This window comes from Penicillium robsamsonii (genome assembly GCF_028829455.1).
Source record: "Penicillium robsamsonii strain IBT 29466 chromosome Unknown utg000005l_segment0_segment0, whole genome shotgun sequence".
NCBI classification, from domain to species: domain Eukaryota; kingdom Fungi; phylum Ascomycota; class Eurotiomycetes; order Eurotiales; family Aspergillaceae; genus Penicillium; species Penicillium robsamsonii.
Genome location: NW_026643223.1, coordinates 2,818,233 through 2,839,627, shown reverse-complemented (window position 1 = coordinate 2,839,627; position 21,395 = coordinate 2,818,233). Strand labels below are relative to the sequence as shown.

Genomic DNA, 21,395 nt, shown 5'->3' with positions numbered 1-21,395 from the left:
AGCGGCTAGCATAGCGAGCAGACTCGTCGGTCTTAGCTGATTGTCGCGGTTTTCGGCCAAGACCCCCACGAATTGATAGTCCCGAGGTCGCGTCGCGTCCGCGTCAAATAGACTTAGTAATCAAATGGGCACACCTGGGCACTCCCCGAGTGAAAGTGTAGCCTTCCACGTTGTTATGTTTTTTTGTCGAGTTCTAAGAAGAAGGTCACAGATGAAATTGAGATGGTCTTGCTGGGTAGAAACTGAGGTGGGGGGGGCAACGACAAGTGTTTCTTTGTTCAGTGACCACAAAGAGAATCCGACGCCAAAACTATACTATAGACGAGTATACGAGTACCTACTGCCTCAGGCAATTTGTGTTGATATATGTAGAGAGGGGGGATCTTAGATTTATTATTGGGTAGATTTGCTCCATCTACCGCTAGATTACACCTTCAACTAGAGGTAGGCGAGTTGATTGCGCATGTTCTCTAGGCCATCAAAATTAGCTCGTAGAGTAGTGGCAAGGACACTCGAACTCTTGATATTGCCATTGCTTGTCCATTCATCGCATGTCTGACGAAGCTGCTGATGCGCAGCTGCAAATGCACTCTGCAACTCAGAAGTCCGAGTACACGACCGGCCTAGATCATTCATGTAATGGGTAGGATCTTGTATACATAACCGTTGCGCAACAAGAATATTCCGCTTCGCCGCAGCGGTTCGTTTGGCGCTGATCAAAGAACGCTGACCGCGCTGGTGGGCGGGTTCGTCAGCGTCGGGAGCTACAGGCAACATGTCTGCGCTGAAAAGTGCGGGAGGATCTACGGCGACGCCGACAGACTGGAGGTCAACTTGAGTGCCATAGAACTGCAGAAGAGCAAGGAACTGGTCACCCAAGTTATTGGGCCCGGGAAACCGGCCATGGTTCATCTTCAGGAACGCCACGATGAGCATTGCTAGCCCATCCGGCCCAATGCTCGCCTGTGGCAAGCCAAAAAGGCCACGCGCCTCTAGCAATGTACGTGTTACTGCATAGAGAGGTCGCACGGCAGGATATTCGGCCTGATAATCTTGTAGATACTCCGTGATGGCAGGGATACCCTCACCACAGTAAAATTGTAGCAACAGTCCAGTCGGCCGGTGACGAGCGGATAGTGCAGGGTTCCGTTTGTCAAATAGTTTAACATGATCGTTAAAGGTATCGGTGTGCTGTAGAGCTCTTTGGACTTGACGCAGAAGGCGGATGTGGGCATCTCGGATCTGAGGCCGAGTGGGGCTCGGCCTTCGATCACGTTCTGGTGATCTAGGAAGGTCTTCATATGGTAATATAAAGTCAAGATCCGAGTGCGCCAGTACAAGACCCGTGCAGTGGGATCCAATGACTCTTGGGGCATGTGGGACCACTGTTTTGAGAAGTGAGGCTACCTCTGTCCTGAGCTTCTCTATGCGGTCTTGTTCCTGAGCTCTTGGGGCCAGGTATTGATCCAATGCTCGAATTTCTGCATCCAGGGTGATCTCGGCATTGGTGCGAGGCAGCTCCAAATTTCTCAACCATGGACTCTGTGCCGGACCTGTTCCTGCAGGTTGAATCGCATCTTCTCCATGTCGATCAATCAGTGATTGGCGAGACGATATATCCACATGACTTCTGCGTTTTTTCTGGCGGTTTTTAGACCCCGGATTAGGAGTATCAGATGGATATTCCGCATTGGGTAAGGGTAGAGCTAGTTCCGCGGGCGGTTGGTAGTCGGCGCGACTCTCAGGTGGGATCTCAGGTCGCCAGAGTCCCGCGGGATCTTCAATGGGGTAAATCTTGCGGATCAAACGAGACCGATTTGTGGACCGATGGGCCTCTAGGGTCTTTCGAAGACTATTGGCAAAGACATTGGGACTCTTGGCTACCGTAACGGAGTTGTGGAATGGACGAAATAGGTGAAAAGGGTGGGTGCGTAAAGGTAGACTCGAAAGCTGCATAACAGTATCGCGGTATTTGAAGAGAGCAAAAGATGACACCGGAGTGGATGTCACCATGCCGAGGATGCATGCAGCTTCCCAAGATTATTTGGTTCGATTTTATTTGAGAGTGGATTCCTCAGGCAGAAAATACCCATGTGACGTTGCATTTTTAACAAGTTTCAATTTTATATTCACACCATTTGATGATATAACTAGAATAGAATAGAATATATCTTATATCTATCTACATGGTATCTTTTATATGTAAATATATATATATATATATATATATAGATCACAAAAAAGTACATGAAAAGTCCGTACAATATAGAAAAAGAAAACCAATACATGACGTAGTACTGAGGAAATATCCACCAACCCCCCCCATACTTCTATCATAAAACAGTTTCTATAGCATTTACAATATCTGAAAGGGTTTGAACATCACCTAGGTGATCTAGCAGGTTTTCCGGTCATTTCCTTGATAACCTCGATAAGACTTCACTTCACCGCTTGCCCCTCCATCCTTATTCCAAGTTATCCCCCCGTTCCTGACATTGTTCTTGCTTTTACCCTCAGTTCTTGATTTGATTATCTTACCGTCCATGGCTTGCTTGCGATAGTCCATCTCCCATATCGACTCAGTTCTACCCCGAGGTATGTACCTTAATCATCTTCCCATTTCCAACCCCCCTCCCCCCACCGGGACATTGGTGCATGTGACAATTGCAGTCTAACGCTCGCAGTCTAATTGCAACACTCCGGACCTCATCCTTGATCTTCGTATAACCGGCTGCTTGGCTGCTCGTCATGTCCGAACCAGAAAGTCCAGCGCAGGTGCCCGATGACCAGCCAAATCCTGTCCTTGTTGGCCCTGGATTAAAGGCTCTCAAAAATGAAGCATATGCCGAAGCGACAAATGCGACACCTAGTGTGGAGAAGATGTCGAGCGAGGCTCCTTCATATTTTAATAGTCTTCCGGGGGCCAAGGCTGTAACCGCCGACCCGTCTGACACCAAGTCGCAGCCAGTGCAAACTACAGGGAGAGCATCATCCGGCATGGACCTGCTGCGCCGCTTAAGCTTGACCTCAGACTCTCCAGTGTCTACTGATATTGATCCACGCGCCCAACACCCAGGGCTTCGTTTGAGTGGCCGCCTCATTAGCGCCGCTTTCTGCATACCATACAAGCTCAACTTTCGATCGGGATCAGACTGGGTACGTGGATGATTCTGTTTATTTGGGAGATCGTGTTGACTGACTGGATAACAGACACTCAAGTCGCGCTCCGGTACTTCAGCGCTGTTCGATTCATTTGCATATCTTGCATCGGATGAGACTTCTTGGTCACACACCTTGGTAGGCTGGACAGGAGAAGTTGAGCCTGATGTGGACCTGAAATCACCCTTGCAGCAAATACATCCCAATTCTTCAGTCAACGCACCTCCGGCTCCCAGTAAACTTGTTACAAACCAACCATTGAACAAGGCTGCTGCGCCGGTTCCCGTGGATGGAACCAAGAAACCACCCGCAAATCCATTGGTGGAGGGAATTAGTGTCACCCAACAAGACCGACAACGACTAGACGAACAATTGAGCTCAGGTCGTCATGGCCGGGTCTTGCCTGTGTGGTTGTCGGATGCATCAGAAGAACCAGAAGAGACCATTCTGCTGAAAGATCAAGGGAGATGGCGCCGTTATGCCGAACGTGAGCTATACCCTTTACTCCACTACAAACAACATGGCCCGACAGATGGCCGATCTGAGACACGGTGGTGGGCCGACTACGTGCGCCTGAATCAGTTGTTTGCGGATCGTATCGTGCAGGAATATCAAGAAGGAGATGTGGTCTGGGTTCATGACTATCATTTGTTCCTTCTGCCCAGTCTGCTGCGGCAGCGCATCCCAAATATTTACGTGGGATTCTTCTTACACTCGCCTTTTCCCAGCAGCGAGTTTATCCGGTGTCTTGCGAAGCGCAAAGAGATCTTGGAGGGAGTCCTGGGCGCCAACATGATTGGATTCCAAACATTTTCCTACTCTCGACACTTTACCTCGTGCTGCACGCGTGTTTTAGGCTTTGAGTCCAATTCTGCCGGGGTTGATGCCTACGGGGCCCACGTTGCAGTAGATGTCTTCCCCATTGGCATTGACGCACGTTCAATTCAAAAAGCCGCCTTTGGGGCTCCGGATATTGAGAAGACCGTGTTAGGTATTCGCAAGCTCTATGCTGGAAAGAAAATCATTGTCGGTCGCGATCGGCTGGACAGTGTTCGCGGCGTCGCGCAGAAACTACAGGCATTCGAAATTTTCCTGGAGCGCTACCCGGAATGGCGTGATAAAGTTGTCCTCATCCAGGTGACAAGTCCGACTAGCGTGGAAGAAGAGAAGGAAGACCCAGACAACAAGATTGCTGCCCAAATATCCAATTTGGTTTCGACCATCAACGGGAGATTCGGCTCTTTGAGTTTCTCGCCCGTCCAGTACTATCCGCAATACTTGTCCCCGCGCGAGTATTTCGCTCTGTTGCGTGTAGCCGATGTTGGATTGATCACTACGGTGCGAGATGGCATGAATACAACAAGTCTAGAATATATTGTCTGCCAGCAGACCAACCACAGCCCTTTGATTCTTTCTGAATTCTCCGGTACGGCAGGCACCTTGCCCAGTGCCATACACATCAACCCGTGGGATACGGTTGGGGTGGCTGGAGCGATCAACCAAGCATTGAATATGCCAGCCGAGCAGCGAAAGGAGCAACACCTCAAGCTATACAAGCATGTGGTGACCAACACAGTCTCTATGTGGTCCAGGCAGTACCTCAATCGCCTATTGACCAACCTATCGTCCTTTGACCAATCGGTCGCTACACCTGCACTCGATCGCGCAAAACTAATGAAGCAGTACCGCAAGGCTCGCCGACGACTGTTCATGTTCGACTACGACGGTACGTTGACACCAATTGTCAAGGATCCTCAGGCGGCCATTCCTTCGGATCGGGTGCTCCGTACTCTAAAGAGCCTGTCAGCCGACCCACGAAATGCCGTCTGGATCATCAGTGGACGGGACCAGGCTTTCCTAGACGAGTGGATGGGCCATATCCCAGAACTCGGATTAAGTGCCGAGCACGGCTGTTTCATCCGAAAGCCCGGATCTGAGGATTGGGAGAATTTGGCTGAGAGTAGCAATATGGGATGGCAGAAGGAAGTGGTTGATGTGTTCCAACATTACACAGAGCGAACGCAGGGTTCATTCATTGAACGGAAACGGGTAGCATTGACTTGGCACTATCGTCGTGCAGATCCAGAGTACGGTGCATTCCAGGCTCGCGAGTGTCGAAAGGCTTTGGAGGACACTGTTGCTAAACGGTGGGACGTGGAAGTCATGGCCGGTAAAGCCAATCTCGAGGTCCGACCAACCTTTGTGAACAAAGGCTTTATCGCCACCCGATTGGTCAACGAATATGGCACGGCCCCAGGGAAGGCACCGGAGTTCATCCTATGTTTGGGTGATGACTTCACCGATGAAGGTAAAAGTTCTCACCTTTATTGCTGAAGCAAGTGGATTAACAAGCAATTAGATATGTTCCGAGCCCTCAAGAAGTTTGATCTACCACGCGACCACGTTTACTCAGTTACGGTGGGTGCCAGCTCCAAGCAGACCGATGCCAGCTGGCACTTATTGGAACCGGCCGATGTTATTGGATCAATTCAAATGCTTTTTAGTGCCAACCAAGATCACTGAGATTCGATGGCCTAAACCAAATGATTACCCACAGCCAATATACGCCAATGCTGCACGGGGAAATCTAGTGTTGGCATTTCAGATTCGGCATGCTGAACCTTTTTATCTGGTGAGAAGATGGTTCTATTGCTAGCCATTTATCTCATATTAAAGACTATCCAAGAATTACCTCCATGCTTGATTGTTTTAGGGGGGGGGGGATAATGTTCTGTGAAGATAAGGTACCTCCATGTTTTTGTATAGACTCACATGTACGTACATGTTAGAAGATATTGAATATCGTGAAATGTTATATGGGTACATAGTATACATATATGGATGTACTACGTACATATGACTATCCGAGACAGCCGATTTTGCGGGGACCCCGGGATTGCGCCATATCAAATGGTGGGGTCAAGTGTGTAGATGACATTGTATCTGTACGCTATATGCTTTATGTATATGTAGATATTAGAGGCTATTCAACCTAGAGAAAAGTCTTAAAAAGAGATGAGAAACTGAACATACAACCCTTTATATCCATCAGCCTTATACTCTACCGAAATTCTTCACAAAATCATATCGTATAGCAAACTATACAAACTATAAGACATATACATTTATATACAGATTTAATATATAAAAAGATATGCTCGGAAGTGGACCCATATGTCGTTGGAAGGGCGCGGTCATCTCTGCGAACAGGCGAGAGACGATCGGAAGGATCCCCGTTATAAAATAAAAAAAATCAATCCAACTTTTGACTTTAAAAAGGATTTTAATATGTCGGAGAGTACATTTACAAATATCAAGGGGGATATGTCAACTCCTAATATGGCCAGTCTCTCCAAACTCTCAATGACCGAACATGGCCAAGTCAACGAAAAGAACGAGATAGATCAAAGCCATACTCACTCGTCAGATGAAGAATCAGTTGGCTATGAACCTGACCTTTCCCGCTTGCCCACCAATACCAGTGTCTTGGAACGTACACTATCGGTGGTGCGCACTCGGGAATCTGGCAAAGATCTCGGCCCGCCTCCGGATGGTGGATTTCAGGCTTGGTCGCAGGTTGCCCTCGCACACTTTGTCATCTTCAACACATGGGGTTACATCAATAGTTTCGGTGTCTTCCAGACATACTACTCCCAGACACTAGGACATCCACCCTCGGATATCTCTTGGGTCGGGAGTATCCAGATCTTTTTGTTGTTTTTTATTGGCACTTTCTCCGGCAGAGCCACCGATGCTGGCTATTTCACATTTACCCTGGCCTGTGGTGCCATCCTGGAATGTTTTAGTATCTTCATGACTTCACTCTGCACAAAGTACTGGCAGCTATTCCTGGCACAGGGGGTTGGCCAGGGAATTGGGTGTGGACTCATGTTCTGCCCAACCTTGGCTTTGGTCTCGACTTATTTCGCCAAGAACCGTGGCATCGCCATTGGGATCGTTGCGTCGGGTTCTGCGACGGGAGGTCTGGTTTTCCCGGCCGTTATCATGAAGTTGTTGCCCCAGGTCGGATATGGGTGGACAATCCGGACGCTGGGCTTTATCTCGATAGCCACGCTGACTCCCTGTGTGCTGTTCCTCAAGCAGCGTCTTCCTCCGCGCAAGAGTGGTCCAATTGTCGAGTGGGCTGCCTTCACCGAGCTACCCTATGTGCTGTTTGCGATTGGCATGTTCATGAACTTCTGGGGCCTGTATGTTGGATTTTTCTACATTGGCAGTTTCAGTCGTAACATCATCGGCGTGTCAAGCGATCGATCCATCGCTTTACTCCTGGTCATGAATGGAGTCGGATTGGTGGGGCGGTTGGTCCCCAATCTACTTGCCGACCAATTCACCGGTCCTCTCAACCTATTGATCCCGTTCAGTTTCGCGACAGCCTTGGTTGGATACTGTTGGACGGCCGTCAATGGTATGCCCGGGCTCTGGACATTTGCCGCGTGTTATGGCCTCTTTGCTGCGGGTATTCAATCATTGTTCCCAGCAACCCTTAGCACCCTCACTACTGATATGAAGAAGATCGGTGTACGCATGGGCATGGTGCTCAGTGTGGTGGCAGTGGCGGCCCTTATAGGGTCTCCTATTGCTGGTGAGCTAGTTGTTCGTGATGATGGCAACTACCTGTATGCCCAAATGTTCATGGGATCTGCAATCTTCGTTGGTGGATTGACGTTGATTGGAGCTCGAGTGGCCAAGGTTGGAACTGGTCTAACTCGTGTTTGAAGGTAATATTATATGTAGATATATAAAAGGTACAATAATAATATATACCGTATAAAATGAAGTTATGGTTTGACGAGAAGAGGGTCCCCACAATATATGATTAATGCGAGCGCGGTGACTCGCGGTGGCCGACTTCTCTTTCCACTTTGTCTTTTATAACATTTACAAGTCTTGTTTGATTTTTACATTTCTTTACAAGTAAGTTCATTTTTTTGGATTCTATGGCGCATTCAGGAAATGTGAACCGCCACTGCCCCTCCATTGTGTGCGAAACCCCCGCAATTCAAAACCCGCTAACTCGGTCTCTCGATAGATATACAACCCTTTCAAAAGGTTCTCAATATTTCATACATATCAATATGGCACCCCGTGGTCGTGGAGGAAAGTTCTCCAAGCCCTCTCGAGGAGGTATGTGGTGTGCGCCTCTGTAGACGAGATTGAAGCTGATCGGATAAATAGGAGGCAAGCACTTCAGCAGAGATCTTCAACCATTAGACAAGGATGGTAACCAAATGGGTCTCTGGAGGGTAATGTGGAATTCAATTTTAACTCAATTTACACAGCACGCTGACCATGATATCTCTCACATAGGAGCCTGGTGAGCAAATTAAGTCATCCGACGAAGATTCTTCGTCCGAAGAAGAAAGCTCCGAGGAATCTAGCGAGGACGAGTCCAAACCCATTGAATCATCCACAGCTGAAGGAACCCGCGAGGAGCGTCGCGCAGCTGCTAAAGCCAAGAAGGCAGCCGCATTGAAGAAGCGAGCCCAAGGACCTGCCCAACCGGGGGATTTACCCCCTTCAGACTCGGAAGAATCCGACAACGAGCTCCCTGCCAACCCAAACCACACTGCCAAGTCCCGTTCGCAGACCCTGAAGGCCGTCGGAACCGAGCCCACTGCTGAGCCCAAGAAGCCCGCCAAGGTGAAGGATATCTCGCAGTTGTCCCGACGCGAGCGTGAGGCCGTCCAGGCCCAGCAAGCCCGTGAGCGTTACCAGAAGCTGCATGCCGAGGGTAAGACCGATGAGGCCAAGGCGGATCTCGCTCGTCTCGCCGTGATCCGTGAGCAGCGTGAGGCGGAGCGCCAGCGCAAGTTGGCCGAGAAGGAGGAGAAGGATGAGCAAGCCAAGGAGCGTGCTGATGCGGCCCGGGAGCGGGAGGATCGTATGCGTGCTGCTGCTTCGGGAAAGACTTCTAAGAAAGTTGGTGGAAAGAAAAAATAAGCTGGATTTCGTTTTACATGTGGTCATGACTTGGGTTGCATTGTTGTTTACACATCTAGACAACAACAAAAAAGAAACACACAGAGAACAGTTGAGATATTCCTCACATTGGAATCAATCAAACAGTAAAGAATATGCCTAATGTAAATCGAAATCATGTACACCGACGCCCCCATAGCATTAGATAAACACCTTATTTTTAGACTGGCTCTTCCGAGAATGCATGAGCTAGCCAGAAAGAAAAGGGGAAAAAAAAGAGATTTCAAGTTTCATACATGGGATTAAAATCCCAAGGAAAAGTCATAGCCAAGAAAAGAGGTCTATTTGTGGGGAGTTTGCTACTTCACACGCCCCAGAACAAACCCTCAACGCTGCGGCCTTGCATGACAATGCCCCAACCGGCAATCAGGCTGACCAGCCACATAATGGCGAATATGAGGATGGGAACAAGCAGGAGTTCCGTATTGTGCAAGAAGGGGAGAGCGTTGTACCCCAGGAATGTGATGTAGGTGTAATAAATGAGAGCAGAAAGGTAGAGCGAGTTTCCGAGGAAAGTAGCCAGGAAATTACTCGGACTACGAGTGAGGAGTGGCAGAAGGAGGAACTGCACCACGTAAAGGTGGAGATAAAGAGGAAAGAAGGCCCGATTGGACACCTATACAAGGCCAGTGTCAGAAGATCGGAAATTCCACACGATTTGTGGGGGTCTTACATCAAAACAATATCCAAACTCCAATTGTTCCTTCTCCCCTGGCTGCGTGAACAAGCCTTGAGCAGCACCTCGTCTTCGGCCACGGGATCCCCGCAGACCAGCGAGAGATGCAGCAGCTCCATTCGGACCAAATAGACGGCCAATGATAAAGTATCCAATTGTCGAGACGAGCAGTGACGAGCCGATGAAATGCACAAACACGAAGAGGAAGGCAAGGCGTATGATTGCGCCGAAGCCCGGCGTATAAGCGAGGCCCCATGCGAAGGCTGTGAGGAGGAGGAAGAATGATAGTAGGTAGGTGAATGATGGATCTGGCCGGTGCCATGTGTTTTTGGTTTCTGTTGAAAGGTGTCAATAGTGCTCAGCTAAGGTGATGGCAAATGGCTTTGCCAGGGTTGTATATGCTTGCTCAATCGAGGCATGAGCCGAGCTTGGAGCAAGTAGACTTACGTTTCTGGATCCGGGGGCATGGTCAGCGTAGTTCGAGGGCCCGGTTAGGGTAGTCAAGATCACTTACATGGTAGTATATCGATTTGAAGACTTTCTTGGGTGCAATCAATAACGAGGTCATCTCCCAAATGGCCATCTCAAAGTCCATTTGTGGAAATTTAAAGAGCCTGTTCCACATCAGTGATTGTATATTTTCGCGTCCAGGTTCTTTGGTCCTACCTCTTGAAGAAGCGCGGCATGCGGACGCTAGACCGGGTTGCGGGCGTTGAGCCGAAGTTGGCCGAGCCGGCATGTTGGCGGGGGACAGAAATGTGAGGGTTCATGATCTTAGACCCCGTTTTCGAGAGGGGATATATCAGTCTCGGAGCATACACAATGCGGTCCGGTTGTTGTACGTGTATCCAATGCTCGGAAGATGGGGCCCGGTTATGTCATCTTGGTCACGTGTTGAGTAACTATACCCCGATGTCATTTATTAATATATTATGAGCAATGTAATTAGTTTCCAAGAAATATGTACATTATACCTCTTGTCTGCTTGAATTTTGAAGCCCAGATAGATCCTTTTATATCTCACTTTTTTCAAAGTGTCATTCTTGGGAAATGTTTCCTCTCCAAAGAATCCACTCTGTAAGGGGCTAAAGGATAGCCAACATCCGTGGATAATATGGCTACAATATAAAGAGGGAGATACGATATATAGTAGGGAGTCTTATAAGTATATGATACATTTTAGCTACTGATACAATCTATGTAAATGCTTACGGAATATATAGTCTGCTTCTCTAATCACCACGGAAGTCATCCGATATAGTAGCTCCATCTCCCCACGGCTCCACTTGTGTACTTTGGTATATTGCATGTTGCATGTTGCAATATTGTATTGAAAGGCTTATAAGAAAAAACATTGAGACATTGAGACATTGAGACATTGATATATTGATAATGTATAATGTATACTTATTCCATAATATATAAGTAGAATATATAGAGTAATAAGTATTAAACACACTTAATATGAAACCCCTGAATGTGCTGGCAAAGTTGGGCAGATCCCCCCAAAAGTAATTTCCCCTGGACTGAATCTATTCAGTTTCATAATCTCCCTTCACATATATTCTTATATATTAAAAAAATATATATGTATCTTAGTCCCACAGTTCACCGGAGTTTAAAAGTTCCCGCCAAACCTCCGACCCTCAGGAGTTTCCCCCCGGTTTCTTCCAAGGTCTCTGCATTACTCGGCTTTGTTGTCAACATTTTACGTTCTTTTTTTTTTTTTTTTACATCCCTTGCTTCGCGGGACAATGACCAAGTGAATTAATTACCATTCAACCCGTCAAATCGGATACTGGTTGAGACTTGGTTATCTAGAGACTTGATATCTGGTACGTTGAAGACCTAGCACTGGCTCCAATTTCCCTGGATTTATTGTGATCCTGCCCTTTCCCTCGTGTGGATTGGTTTAGAAGACAATAATTAACTTCTATTAGCGCGATAATGTCCCAACGGGAAGCCTACTCACCTCCCCGTACACCTCCCTCCCAAACCGCGAGATACAAGCCCTCCAAGCGTGGATACCCAGCTCGACGATCCATCCGTGATGCCTTCCCAGACGTCATGGACAACCCCCCGAGAACCAGTGAGTCGGGAGACGATCGAGATCCGCATGATCTGTCTCTATCCCCGCAACATGCTACACGGACGTCAATCGTCGACAACATGCTTCTTTCGCTCGATCAATTTGCCCCCAGTTCGTCTGTTCTAGATGACTACCGTCTTTTCAATTCAGCCTTTGAAACCGACCATCACAGTCATTACTCACAAGAATCTGATTCGCACGGCCGGTACCGCGGACACACATTCTCTTCGTCAATGTCCTCGGAACCAGACTACGGATACGAAGATGGGAGTGGCCGCTACGCAACAATCACGGCGACCAAGGGCCGGTGCAGCAACAGCAGTTCTAATCACCAGACGACACCGAGGCAGGTGGGAAGCTCGCGCGGTGGAACTATGCCACGAACAAATACTGCCCGAAAAGACAGTAAAGGAAGCTCGTCCTCCACCGCGGACTACTCATACACAATTCCCAGAGTACGAATGGACCAAGGCTTGGACCGACGCTCAGCCAGCTTCGATTGTGGACCAAAACGAGCATTCGTACCTTATGCTGATTCCGGTGTCGGTCAGGACTCGACGCTGTACGACGATCACGATGCTGCACCCACCCCGAGTGTTCCGGCAGGACCGCGCAAGGCCCACGATTATAACAGGACACCAACAGCTGCTGCCGCGCGGACACCGGTGGCATCGCGACGGAACAGTATGAAATCTGCTCATGCCCCTCAGGTTCGAAAGGTTCGGCCCGAAAACATCGGCACGGGGACCCTCCGAGCTCGGGACAACGACTTCCACAATATGGAAGAGGCGGAGCTTGAGCCCCCTCCCGCCATCACAGCATCGTTGGATCCTCCTGCTCCTAGCCCGACCATCTCCTATAACAAGCCAGCTTTTCCTCCTCCAGAACCAACGGCAACTACCACAACCCCGACCAATGCTACCATCAACCATCCTGCTCCAAGCACAAAAGAACGCCCAGGTTTCTTCCGGCGTGTCTTTGGGTCTAAAACTCCAGCCCCTGGACCGGCAGATACAGCAAGTATACACGCAAATGATCTATCACACCTACAAGAAACCGAGAGCAGAGAAACCAATGGGACGACTGCCAGCCTAAAGGGACGACCTGCCCAGGCAAACAAGAGCTCTGCAGTTGCTTCTCCGTCCGTTCGCACAGGACCCCATCATGTCGTGAACAAGAAACCTTCGTTCTTCCGTAGAAGGAAGAGGTCGGTGCCTGACCACGCTCCTCCACCAATTGTAATTCCTCCTCACCTTGTACCACAGACTATGGATACTGTGGCGGCTCCAAGTCCTGTGAGCAGCCTGCGGCAGGTCATGAATCCTTACCTCGACGAGGAATCAGACCGGAAAGAAAATGCAGACTGGGAGGCCAAGATTCGACAACCGGCGTTTTTGCAGGCGCAGAAGAAAAGAGAAAGTGTTTCAGCTCCCGAGGCTCCCAAAACAAAAACTTCTCTTCAGCCCTCTGCTGCCTCTCATGGCCAGGACCTCTCGCCCCTTGCAGAGAAGGATCGATCATCGAATCGTGACGTCTCCACAGACATTGCTTTGCAGGAGAAGGCCCGGACTGTTGCTGCCTCTGCTACTCTATCCCCCGTCGTGGAAGATTTCTCGCGCAGCATCAAATCACAGGTTGAAGTTCCTCAAATCAATGTCGCCAGATTGGTGCTGCCATCAGATGATGTGGTTTGCGAATCTCCTGTTGATTCCATATCAACAGCGTCAAACTATCAGACCGCTGCGAGCACCCCACTCATTGAACAGGAAGAGCTTCAACCAGTCGATGATAGCGAGGATCAGACAGATGGACCTGGCGAAGCTGTTGAAGATGGGCCAACAGCTGCGGACCGAGAACAAGCTCAAAGGCTATTTGACAGCCAGGATCAGGTTGTGGGCAACGAGCCTGCTGCCGCTTGGCTGGGTGACCCTGATCGGGCAATGGTCCGCGAAGCATACATGCGACTGTACAACTGGTCCAACCTCAACATTGTTGCCTCTCTTCGGGCTCTTTGTGATCGTTTGGTGCTCAAGGGAGAAACCCAACAAGTAGATCGAGTGCTGGATGCCTTTTCGACCAGATGGTGTGATTGCAACCCGAGTCATGGCTTCAAAGCTACTGATGTTGTCCATACCATTTGCTATTCTATCCTGCTACTGAACACTGATCTGCACCTGGCTGACATCGATTCAAAGATGACAAAAACCCAATTCGTTCGAAATACTATGCCCACTATTCACCGAGTGGCAATGGATGCTGCACCGGAAAAATTTGAGACGTTGCGTCCAATCAACCGCTCCAAGACCCAACACCATGAAGCGCACTCTGCCCCTGCATCGGCACGCTCTGCAACCTTCCCTTCAGAGCTCACCCGCAGCTCGTTTGACAAAGATACCGATGCCAATGCCAATGTTGATGCTGGACCTTTGGTTAACACACCATTCACCGGAACAGTGAGAGCCTGGGAGCAACAAGTTGAAGCGGTACTTAAAGAGTTCTACACATCCATTCAAAAGGAAAGGCTTCCTCTGTTTGGCGCTCAGCCAGAACGCGAAGTATCTCGCATGTCGTCCAACAACTTTTTGGGCCCCTCTAGCGGTACGCTTCGTAGGAGTCCCAGCACAATTAGCAAAAGTGGTTCCGATATCTTCCCTCGCGGTCGTTCTGCCAATTCAAGCCACGGAGCTGCACGATGGTCATCCAAACCCCGCTCCCGAGCTGGGAGGCTTTATCCTCCTTCGATGATGGGCTCCAGCCGTACCAGCCTCGACGATCAATCAGTCTGCAGTCCGACTGGGTCAAGTACCTGGAGTAAATATTCTTTGGGCAAGTTCACTTCCGCATCTGTGGACTCTTTTGGCTCAGACTTCCCTCGCGGCGAATATCAACAATCTATTGGTTTTGCCAATGCTCTGAGTCAGGCCATTATCCGGGAGGACTCTGCTACCTCTGTATACAGCTATGAGGAGCCCGAGCGAACGACTCCTCTGCTTGAGGATGACACGTTGGCTCTGGCCGGAGCCCCGTGGGCCAAGGAGGGAAGCCTGAAGCATAAGCATCACCTAGATGCGGTGGACAAACGAGCGAAGGACCGGAACTGGAACGACTGTTTTGCGGTTATACAGCAAGGCTGGATGCGTCTTTTCTCGTTCAACAACCCTACCAAGTCGATGCGGCAAAAGTCTAAACAACGCGGAGGGGTTATAGTTGGTGGCGGCAACTGGACAGAAAATGCAGAAGAGCTTTGGAAGTTCATGCTGCGCCAAACCATCGCCAGTGCCTTACCATCGCCTGGATACTCCAAGTCTCGTCCCCACGTCTGGGCCCTGAGCTTGCCCACTGGGGCAGTTCATCTCTTCCAAGCTGGAACGCCTGAGATTGTCCGAGAATTTGTCTCCACCGCCAACTACTGGAGCGCGCGACTATCCAAGCAACCCCTGGTAGGAGGCATCAGCAACATCGAATATGGATGGAGTGATGGTGTCATCAACAGCGCGCTTATCGGCGGTGAAAGTCGATCCCCGCCGCCTTCGTCAGGTGCACGACCGAGTGTTCAAAGCTCTATTCGAAGTTCCATGGATCATCAGGGTGTGCGACCCCGACTTCCCGCGGATCGGGTCAATATCAGTGACTGGAGCCCACCGCAACAAAGCATGGTGGCCTCCAATCTGACAGAGGAAGAACAGTGGAAGGCCCTGCAGGCCTACGTGCAGAACGTAGAAGATGATCTCTCTCGCCACAATGAACTTCGTTCCGCGATGAACCTTGCATTCTCTCCACGCCACCCCAACGCCGCTAAAGCCATGGCAAACTGGGAACGGAAATCATCGTATCTGTTGCGTGAGATTGTCAAGTTCCGTACCTATATTGACTCCCTACGCAACGCCATCAGCTCCAAAGAGAGAATTTTCGCTTCAAATCCCAACTACTCCCAAGTAGGGGAGGATGCCATGGAGCCTACGGAGGCTGCAGTGTAGTTTCACACTCCCTCCTCGACTTCGAATACACTGACTGTACATACCCTTTTTGGGAATCACCATGATACATACCTTCAAAAGTGACCTACCTTGGTCGTTATTTTATTTTGTGCAACTTTTTTTCATACAACCTTGTCTAGTATACCTCTTTCCTTCTATGGTTCTGTGACGGCGTGGATTACTGATTATTCCGTTTAATGCTTGGGATGGTGATGTGATGCTATGGATACCATGATTGTCGTTTTTACATATGAATATCATCGATTTGTATATTTCTCCTATTGTTTCCTTGTGTACGTGTAAACTATATAGTTTAGTGATAATCATATGTGTGGCATTAATCTATTTAGTATAGATATCGCGTGGCAATACTGCTACATGATTGTGCCTGGTCGTGTCCATAGTGTTGTATCGCATCACGCATCTATGCCAATTGCTCTTGCCAGATGACTTTCAAATATGCTTGAACAGTTTAGACCTTCATTTTGTACTTCTTGATGTCAATACAATAACTTCATCTCTCCCTACATACGTACTTCTCAACTTTTGATACATCAAATCAAATACAAATGAGCGCTCATTCGCCGATCGCAGCGGGTAGCGAGATGCAGGGAGTGGATACCCAAACACTGGGCGTCATCTCCCCCGTAACAACAGTGCGCACCCCCTCTGTGTCGGCATTCCAGACGCCAGATCAGACGTTGAATGATCTCAGCTCAGAATACTTCATGGCAGAGGACGCACCGGGGGGTCTCCCCCCGAACTCGGTAACACAGTCTCAATCTGAATACGCGCAAACAACACCTTCAGAGCCGGATCATGAAGAGCAAGACCACGAAGACCATGAAGACCCTGAATTTACCATGACATCGACGCAACTAGATCTTGATGATCACAGCTTTATTCCTTCCTCAGTCGACCGCGATGAGAGCAGTTTGTTCCATCCATCGAGCGAAAATGGCGACCACGAGCGCGGCAATAACCAAACCCTAATCGAAGAGCATGAAATGCGCCGCAAATTGATGGACATTGAGTCGAGCTTTCTGCCGGAACCCTCGACAATTGACGTGGCTGCGACAGGTCCTACTGCTGGCGCGGATGATACGTACCTAGTTGGGGTTCCAAAGAATGATGCTGTAGACACAACGCAAGACTCCTCACAGCTCTCATTCATAGAACCAGCCGAGACAAACCCGATGGAGGACGAGGAACACAGCGAGGAGGACCGGCGGAATATAAATTTGGACTCAGCACCTGGCCCTACAGAACAACATGCGGACAATTCATTGCTTAACTCCCTCTCCTCATCACCTACAGCAGCTGCAGCGCTGCGCCGAAATCAATCTACATTGTCTGAAAATGTGAGGGAGACCAGCCAGCTCCCCCAGGATGAGCGCCCCTTCCGATCTGAATATTCTATGGCCGAGAACGAATCACAACTCACTCCCTCGAAGCTTCGAGACACCTCCCGCAGCCTATCGCCCGGTGCGTCGCACCTATTTAGTGATCAGAGTGGCAGTGCTACTGGCAGTCGTAGAGCTAGCCGACCCAAGTACCTGACTAGCCGGCAATCAGCCCATCGTCTCTCACACTCCTCGGTCGCAAGCAACAACACCGAAACAACCAACAGCGATGCCACACTGGGCGCCGACTATGCCATTCAAACAGGAGGCGCGACATCTGACAATTATGGAAGTCTGCACGCTGGAAGTCGTGCGCAGATAGCCAGGACAACCAGTCTCGGCAGCATGGCATCTGGGATCTCCGGGTATAGCGAAGAAAACCCACTCGACAAAAGGAGTATGCCTGGTCCAACAGACGGCGGCCTACATACACTGGCGGAAGAAGGCTCACCACATTCTCGTGGCGGTCCTGCTGACCACGAAGACACCTCAACACCGGTGACACCAAAGGCAAAGCCACAAGACAGCAATGTCCCTACTGATACAGCAATTGCCGAGCAAGTTAAAGGCATTCAAATTCCTACCACGTTTGCACAACGGTTCCGGGAAGACTTCCAAGCGTCCCCGGATAAGCGTCTGGGGGCCTCGACCCCTGCCTTTGCGAAGAGTGGCCGGAACTTGACCCTCAAGGAACAGAGCAGCACCATTGATCGCTTGGCGAAGGAGAACTTTGACCTGAAAATGCGAATCCACTTTCTTAATGAGGCGCTGAACAAGCGATCCGAGGAAGGTATCAAGGAGATGATATCGGAGAATGTTGAGCTCAAATCAGATAAGGTCAAACTCTCGAAGGACAATCAAAGCCTAAGACGCAAGATTCGGGACTTGGAAAAGCAAGTGAAAGACCACCAATCGGACAAGGATTCTATGGTCAATCATGACCCCGAAGGATCAGAGGACGGTGATCGTGACTCGGCCCAAGATGAAGAGATCGTCTTCCTACGCGAACGAATTGAGACCTATGAGCTCGAAGTCGAGCGTATGAGGTCGGAAACCATTGCACGGGAAAGTGAGAAGCGACGGTTGGCCGAGATGATCAAGTCACTCAGCGATAATCGTGCGGGGGAGTCCGACGCAGGCGCGAGAGAAGAACGAGTAAGCCAGACGAACACAATCAAATCATATCCAACCAAGCTAATTATATATGCAGGAGATGTGGAAGGATATGCTTGACGCAGAAACCTCAGCGCGAGAGCAAGCCGAGGAAGAAAATCGAAGACTTCGGGATGAGTCGATTCGTTTGCGGAGTGAAATGTATTCCGTCACCAGGCCAGGCCAATACGACTCTCTTTCGCACATGTCTGACAGAGATGGAAACCGAGTTCCCACTGTTCCCAACAGCACGCTTGTTGTAGAGCTGGGGCTCCTTAAACAAGAGAACGCAGAACTAAGAAAAGAAGTTAGTGCCCAGACTTCAATGCTCACATCTCGCAACCGAGAAAAGGAACGTCTTTATCAGGAGATTGAAGAGTTGAAGCTCGGAGAGCGTCGTAATGTTGGCCGATCCATAGCGGGAGATAGCATCTTCGACCGTTCCGCCTCACGCATTCATGCTCGACCATCGTCTCAGGCTAGCGACGGAACGGGTATGTCACGCAGTGACATGGACCGCGATGAACTCGAAGCCCGGAATGGACAACTTCGGGACCTGGTGTCGACCCTCAAGCTTGAGAACCAAGCCATCCGAGCCGAACTTGAGGACTATATTGGAGAACTAGAGGCTCTTGATAAAGCATACCAGGCTGATGTTGACCAAGCCGAAGAAGAGATGCAAAACCTACAGCAAGAACGAGACCAAGCCGTGCATATGGCAAATGAACGAGATGCCGCTTTCCAGGACCTGCGAGCCGAGGCGCAGGAAGAGTTGGATACACTTGGAGATGAACTCGACCAGAAGATTGCTGAGTGTCAGCGCATGAATGAGGACCTGAGAAACCAGGACGAAAACCTCAGGGCTTTGCAGGCTGAGATGCGGTCTGCCAGCGAAGGCATTATTCGTCTCGAGGAAGATGCGCAGAACAACTTGAGCGCATACAAGTCTGTGCAGCAAGAGCTTGATGAGACGAATCGTGAGATGGAGTCTATGGAGAAGAGCCTATTTGAGGCCAACACCAAGGTGCAGCGGCTGACGGTGCAGATTGAGTCGAGCCAGAATGAAATCGCTTTCCTCCGCGAAGAGCAAGACGGTGATAAGATCCGTATCGGAGACCTCGAGTCGGATCTCAAGAACTACCACATGAGTTTAGTCAGTGAAAAAGAGAAGACTAGAGAACTCGAGCAGCGACTGGCAGATGAACGTCACCAGCGAGAAGTGGTTGGAAGCAAGGAGAAGCAAGATGTCCAGCGTATCATGAATGAATTGAACCGCGAAGCTTCAGCTTCCAAGGAGGAGGTTCGACGTCTGAAAAAGAGCCTTTCAGCACAGGAGATTGAAACCTCCACCTGGCGAGAACGGTTGATGGACCTCGAAAACAATTTGAGAGAAACTCTAGGTGATCTCAGCGGCAGTCGTTCTAGCTTGATCACCAATATCATGAAGCTGCAAAAGGAACTCGAGTCGACCGCCCTTGAATTGGAGAGCATCCGCTCGCAGCTAGACGAGAAAGAATCTCTACTTCGAAACCGTGACGCTCTGCTCGAGAGTCATGGGCTTGAGTCACGCAAACTCTCGGAACTCTTGGATCGCGAACGACACGCGCGTCGAGCCGACAAGCAGTCGTTTGAGTCGTCACTCAAATCTCATCAGCAGGCATCCCGCACCATTACACAAAGCAATTCCCGTATCACAGATCTGGAAAAAGCGCGGACCGAGGACCGCAAAAGATACGCATCGCTAGAACAGCAATTCAAGGACCAGCTTAGCGAGAGGAACACCATGTTCCTGAACATTTGGAAGAGAATATCTGGGCTTTGCGGGCCGGACTGGGCGCACTCCAACAGTCTTATCAATGGAAATCTCCCGAGCCAGGAGGTCATTGGTAATATTTTGTTCTGGCCGGGCTTCAGCCGTAACCTTCTGCTTGCAATGAAGACCGTGGAGACCGTGATGGCGAGTTTCAAGACTCGCATCAAGAGCATCGACCACGAGTTGACCAAGCGTTATCATACGCTTGAGCTGTCATATAACGGAAGGATCAAGAAGCTCGAGCGTCTCGAAGAGGCTTTGAAAAGTATGCGATCTGGCCGCGGACAGTCGAGCTCTACGCCGGAGATATCTAAATTGCGTGGCGAGAATCGTCTGCTGAAGGCTGAACTCAATCTGCTTCAATCCAACTCGCGAGGACAGGGTCCAGCGTCTGCAGCTGCGGCTGCAGTCATGACATCAGGACCCCGGTCCCCTTCTTTGGTGTCAACGGCAGAGTCGGAACGATCCTTGGGGCGTTCTAGCTCCACGAGTGGCACTGAAAGACCTCGCCCCGAGAAAGGCATCGCTCGCGGTGGTACGGGACTTCCACAACCCTCTCACTCTTCCAGCAGCACCTTGACCAACAACAATGCTGGAACGATGATACCGCGCACGCGCAGCTCGCACAGTGGCTGGGATGGTGGCGACGAGAAATGGATTCACAGGCTGCATGAGCTAGAGAGGCGACTCAAATCTGAGCGTGAGGGTCGCCTCCTGGACCGCAGTGGCGCTCGCAAGCGACTTGAGGAGCGCGATGCTGAGAACCAGAAACTTCGAGATCAGCTTAGCCGGGAACGTACACGGCGCGGACCTTCAGGGACCATTACAGATGGCAGTCGGAATCGCCCTCCTGTCTCAGATGAGGCCCCCAGCTCCAGTGAAGGGGAGGGCATCACCGTCGACATCGAAGTTTGATTTTTCTGCGGTTTTCTCCTATACTATATATACCCACCGTCTGTTTGTTTCGCTTCCATACACTTATCGCATATGCTTGTAATGATCATTCACGAAGGTCATAAGACGAGGAAAGGCGTTCGATTTAATTTTATTCGGGGTTACAATATCTTGTTTGAGGGATTGTCAGGTTTTTTTGTGCATCTTCTTTTTCTTTTTGTTCCGTTGTACT

The 21,395-nt window shown here is 49.8% G+C and overlaps 7 protein-coding genes across 7 annotated transcripts; 5 read left to right on the top strand and 2 right to left on the bottom strand.

Annotated features, from left to right (window-relative positions):
* Positions 1-438: 438 nt before the first annotated feature.
* N7447_009121 (uncharacterized protein) lies at positions 439-2,013 on the bottom strand (the record flags this gene model as incomplete). The annotated part of the gene is made up of 1 exon (XM_057233383.1): positions 439-2,013. The coding sequence occupies one exon, from the start codon at positions 2,011-2,013 to the stop codon at positions 439-441; it is 1,575 nt and encodes a 524-aa protein (XP_057082925.1).
* A 735-nt stretch (positions 2,014-2,748) lies between these two features.
* orlA (putative alpha,alpha-trehalose-phosphate synthase subunit Tps2) lies at positions 2,749-5,682 on the top strand (the record flags this gene model as incomplete). The annotated part of the gene is made up of 3 exons (XM_057233382.1): positions 2,749-3,156; positions 3,211-5,467; positions 5,519-5,682. 3 exons carry the CDS (start codon positions 2,749-2,751, stop codon positions 5,680-5,682), a joined length of 2,829 nt encoding a protein of 942 aa, XP_057082924.1.
* Positions 5,683-6,522: 840 nt separating this feature from the next.
* Positions 6,523-7,896, top strand: N7447_009119 (putative MFS monocarboxylate transporter; the record flags this gene model as incomplete). The annotated part of the gene is made up of 1 exon (XM_057233381.1): positions 6,523-7,896. The coding sequence occupies one exon, from the start codon at positions 6,523-6,525 to the stop codon at positions 7,894-7,896; it is 1,374 nt and encodes a 457-aa protein (XP_057082923.1).
* A 359-nt stretch (positions 7,897-8,255) lies between these two features.
* Positions 8,256-9,120, top strand: N7447_009118 (PDGFA associated 1 family protein; the record flags this gene model as incomplete). Its single annotated transcript, XM_057233380.1, has 3 exons — positions 8,256-8,304; positions 8,356-8,423; positions 8,488-9,120. 3 exons carry the CDS (start codon positions 8,256-8,258, stop codon positions 9,118-9,120), a joined length of 750 nt encoding a protein of 249 aa, XP_057082922.1.
* Positions 9,121-9,463: 343 nt separating this feature from the next.
* Positions 9,464-10,605, bottom strand: N7447_009117 (unc-50 family protein; the record flags this gene model as incomplete). The annotated part of the gene is made up of 5 exons (XM_057233379.1): positions 9,464-9,775; positions 9,833-10,170; positions 10,283-10,286; positions 10,350-10,449; positions 10,502-10,605. 5 exons carry the CDS (start codon positions 10,603-10,605, stop codon positions 9,464-9,466), a joined length of 858 nt encoding a protein of 285 aa, XP_057082921.1.
* A 1,177-nt stretch (positions 10,606-11,782) lies between these two features.
* On the top strand, positions 11,783-15,901 carry N7447_009116 (Sec7 domain protein; the record flags this gene model as incomplete). Its single annotated transcript, XM_057233378.1, has 1 exon — positions 11,783-15,901. The coding sequence occupies one exon, from the start codon at positions 11,783-11,785 to the stop codon at positions 15,899-15,901; it is 4,119 nt and encodes a 1,372-aa protein (XP_057082920.1).
* A 569-nt stretch (positions 15,902-16,470) lies between these two features.
* On the top strand, positions 16,471-21,184 carry N7447_009115 (putative anucleate primary sterigmata (ApsB); the record flags this gene model as incomplete). The annotated part of the gene is made up of 2 exons (XM_057233377.1): positions 16,471-18,459; positions 18,515-21,184. 2 exons carry the CDS (start codon positions 16,471-16,473, stop codon positions 21,182-21,184), a joined length of 4,659 nt encoding a protein of 1,552 aa, XP_057082919.1.
* Positions 21,185-21,395: the final 211 nt, after the last annotated feature.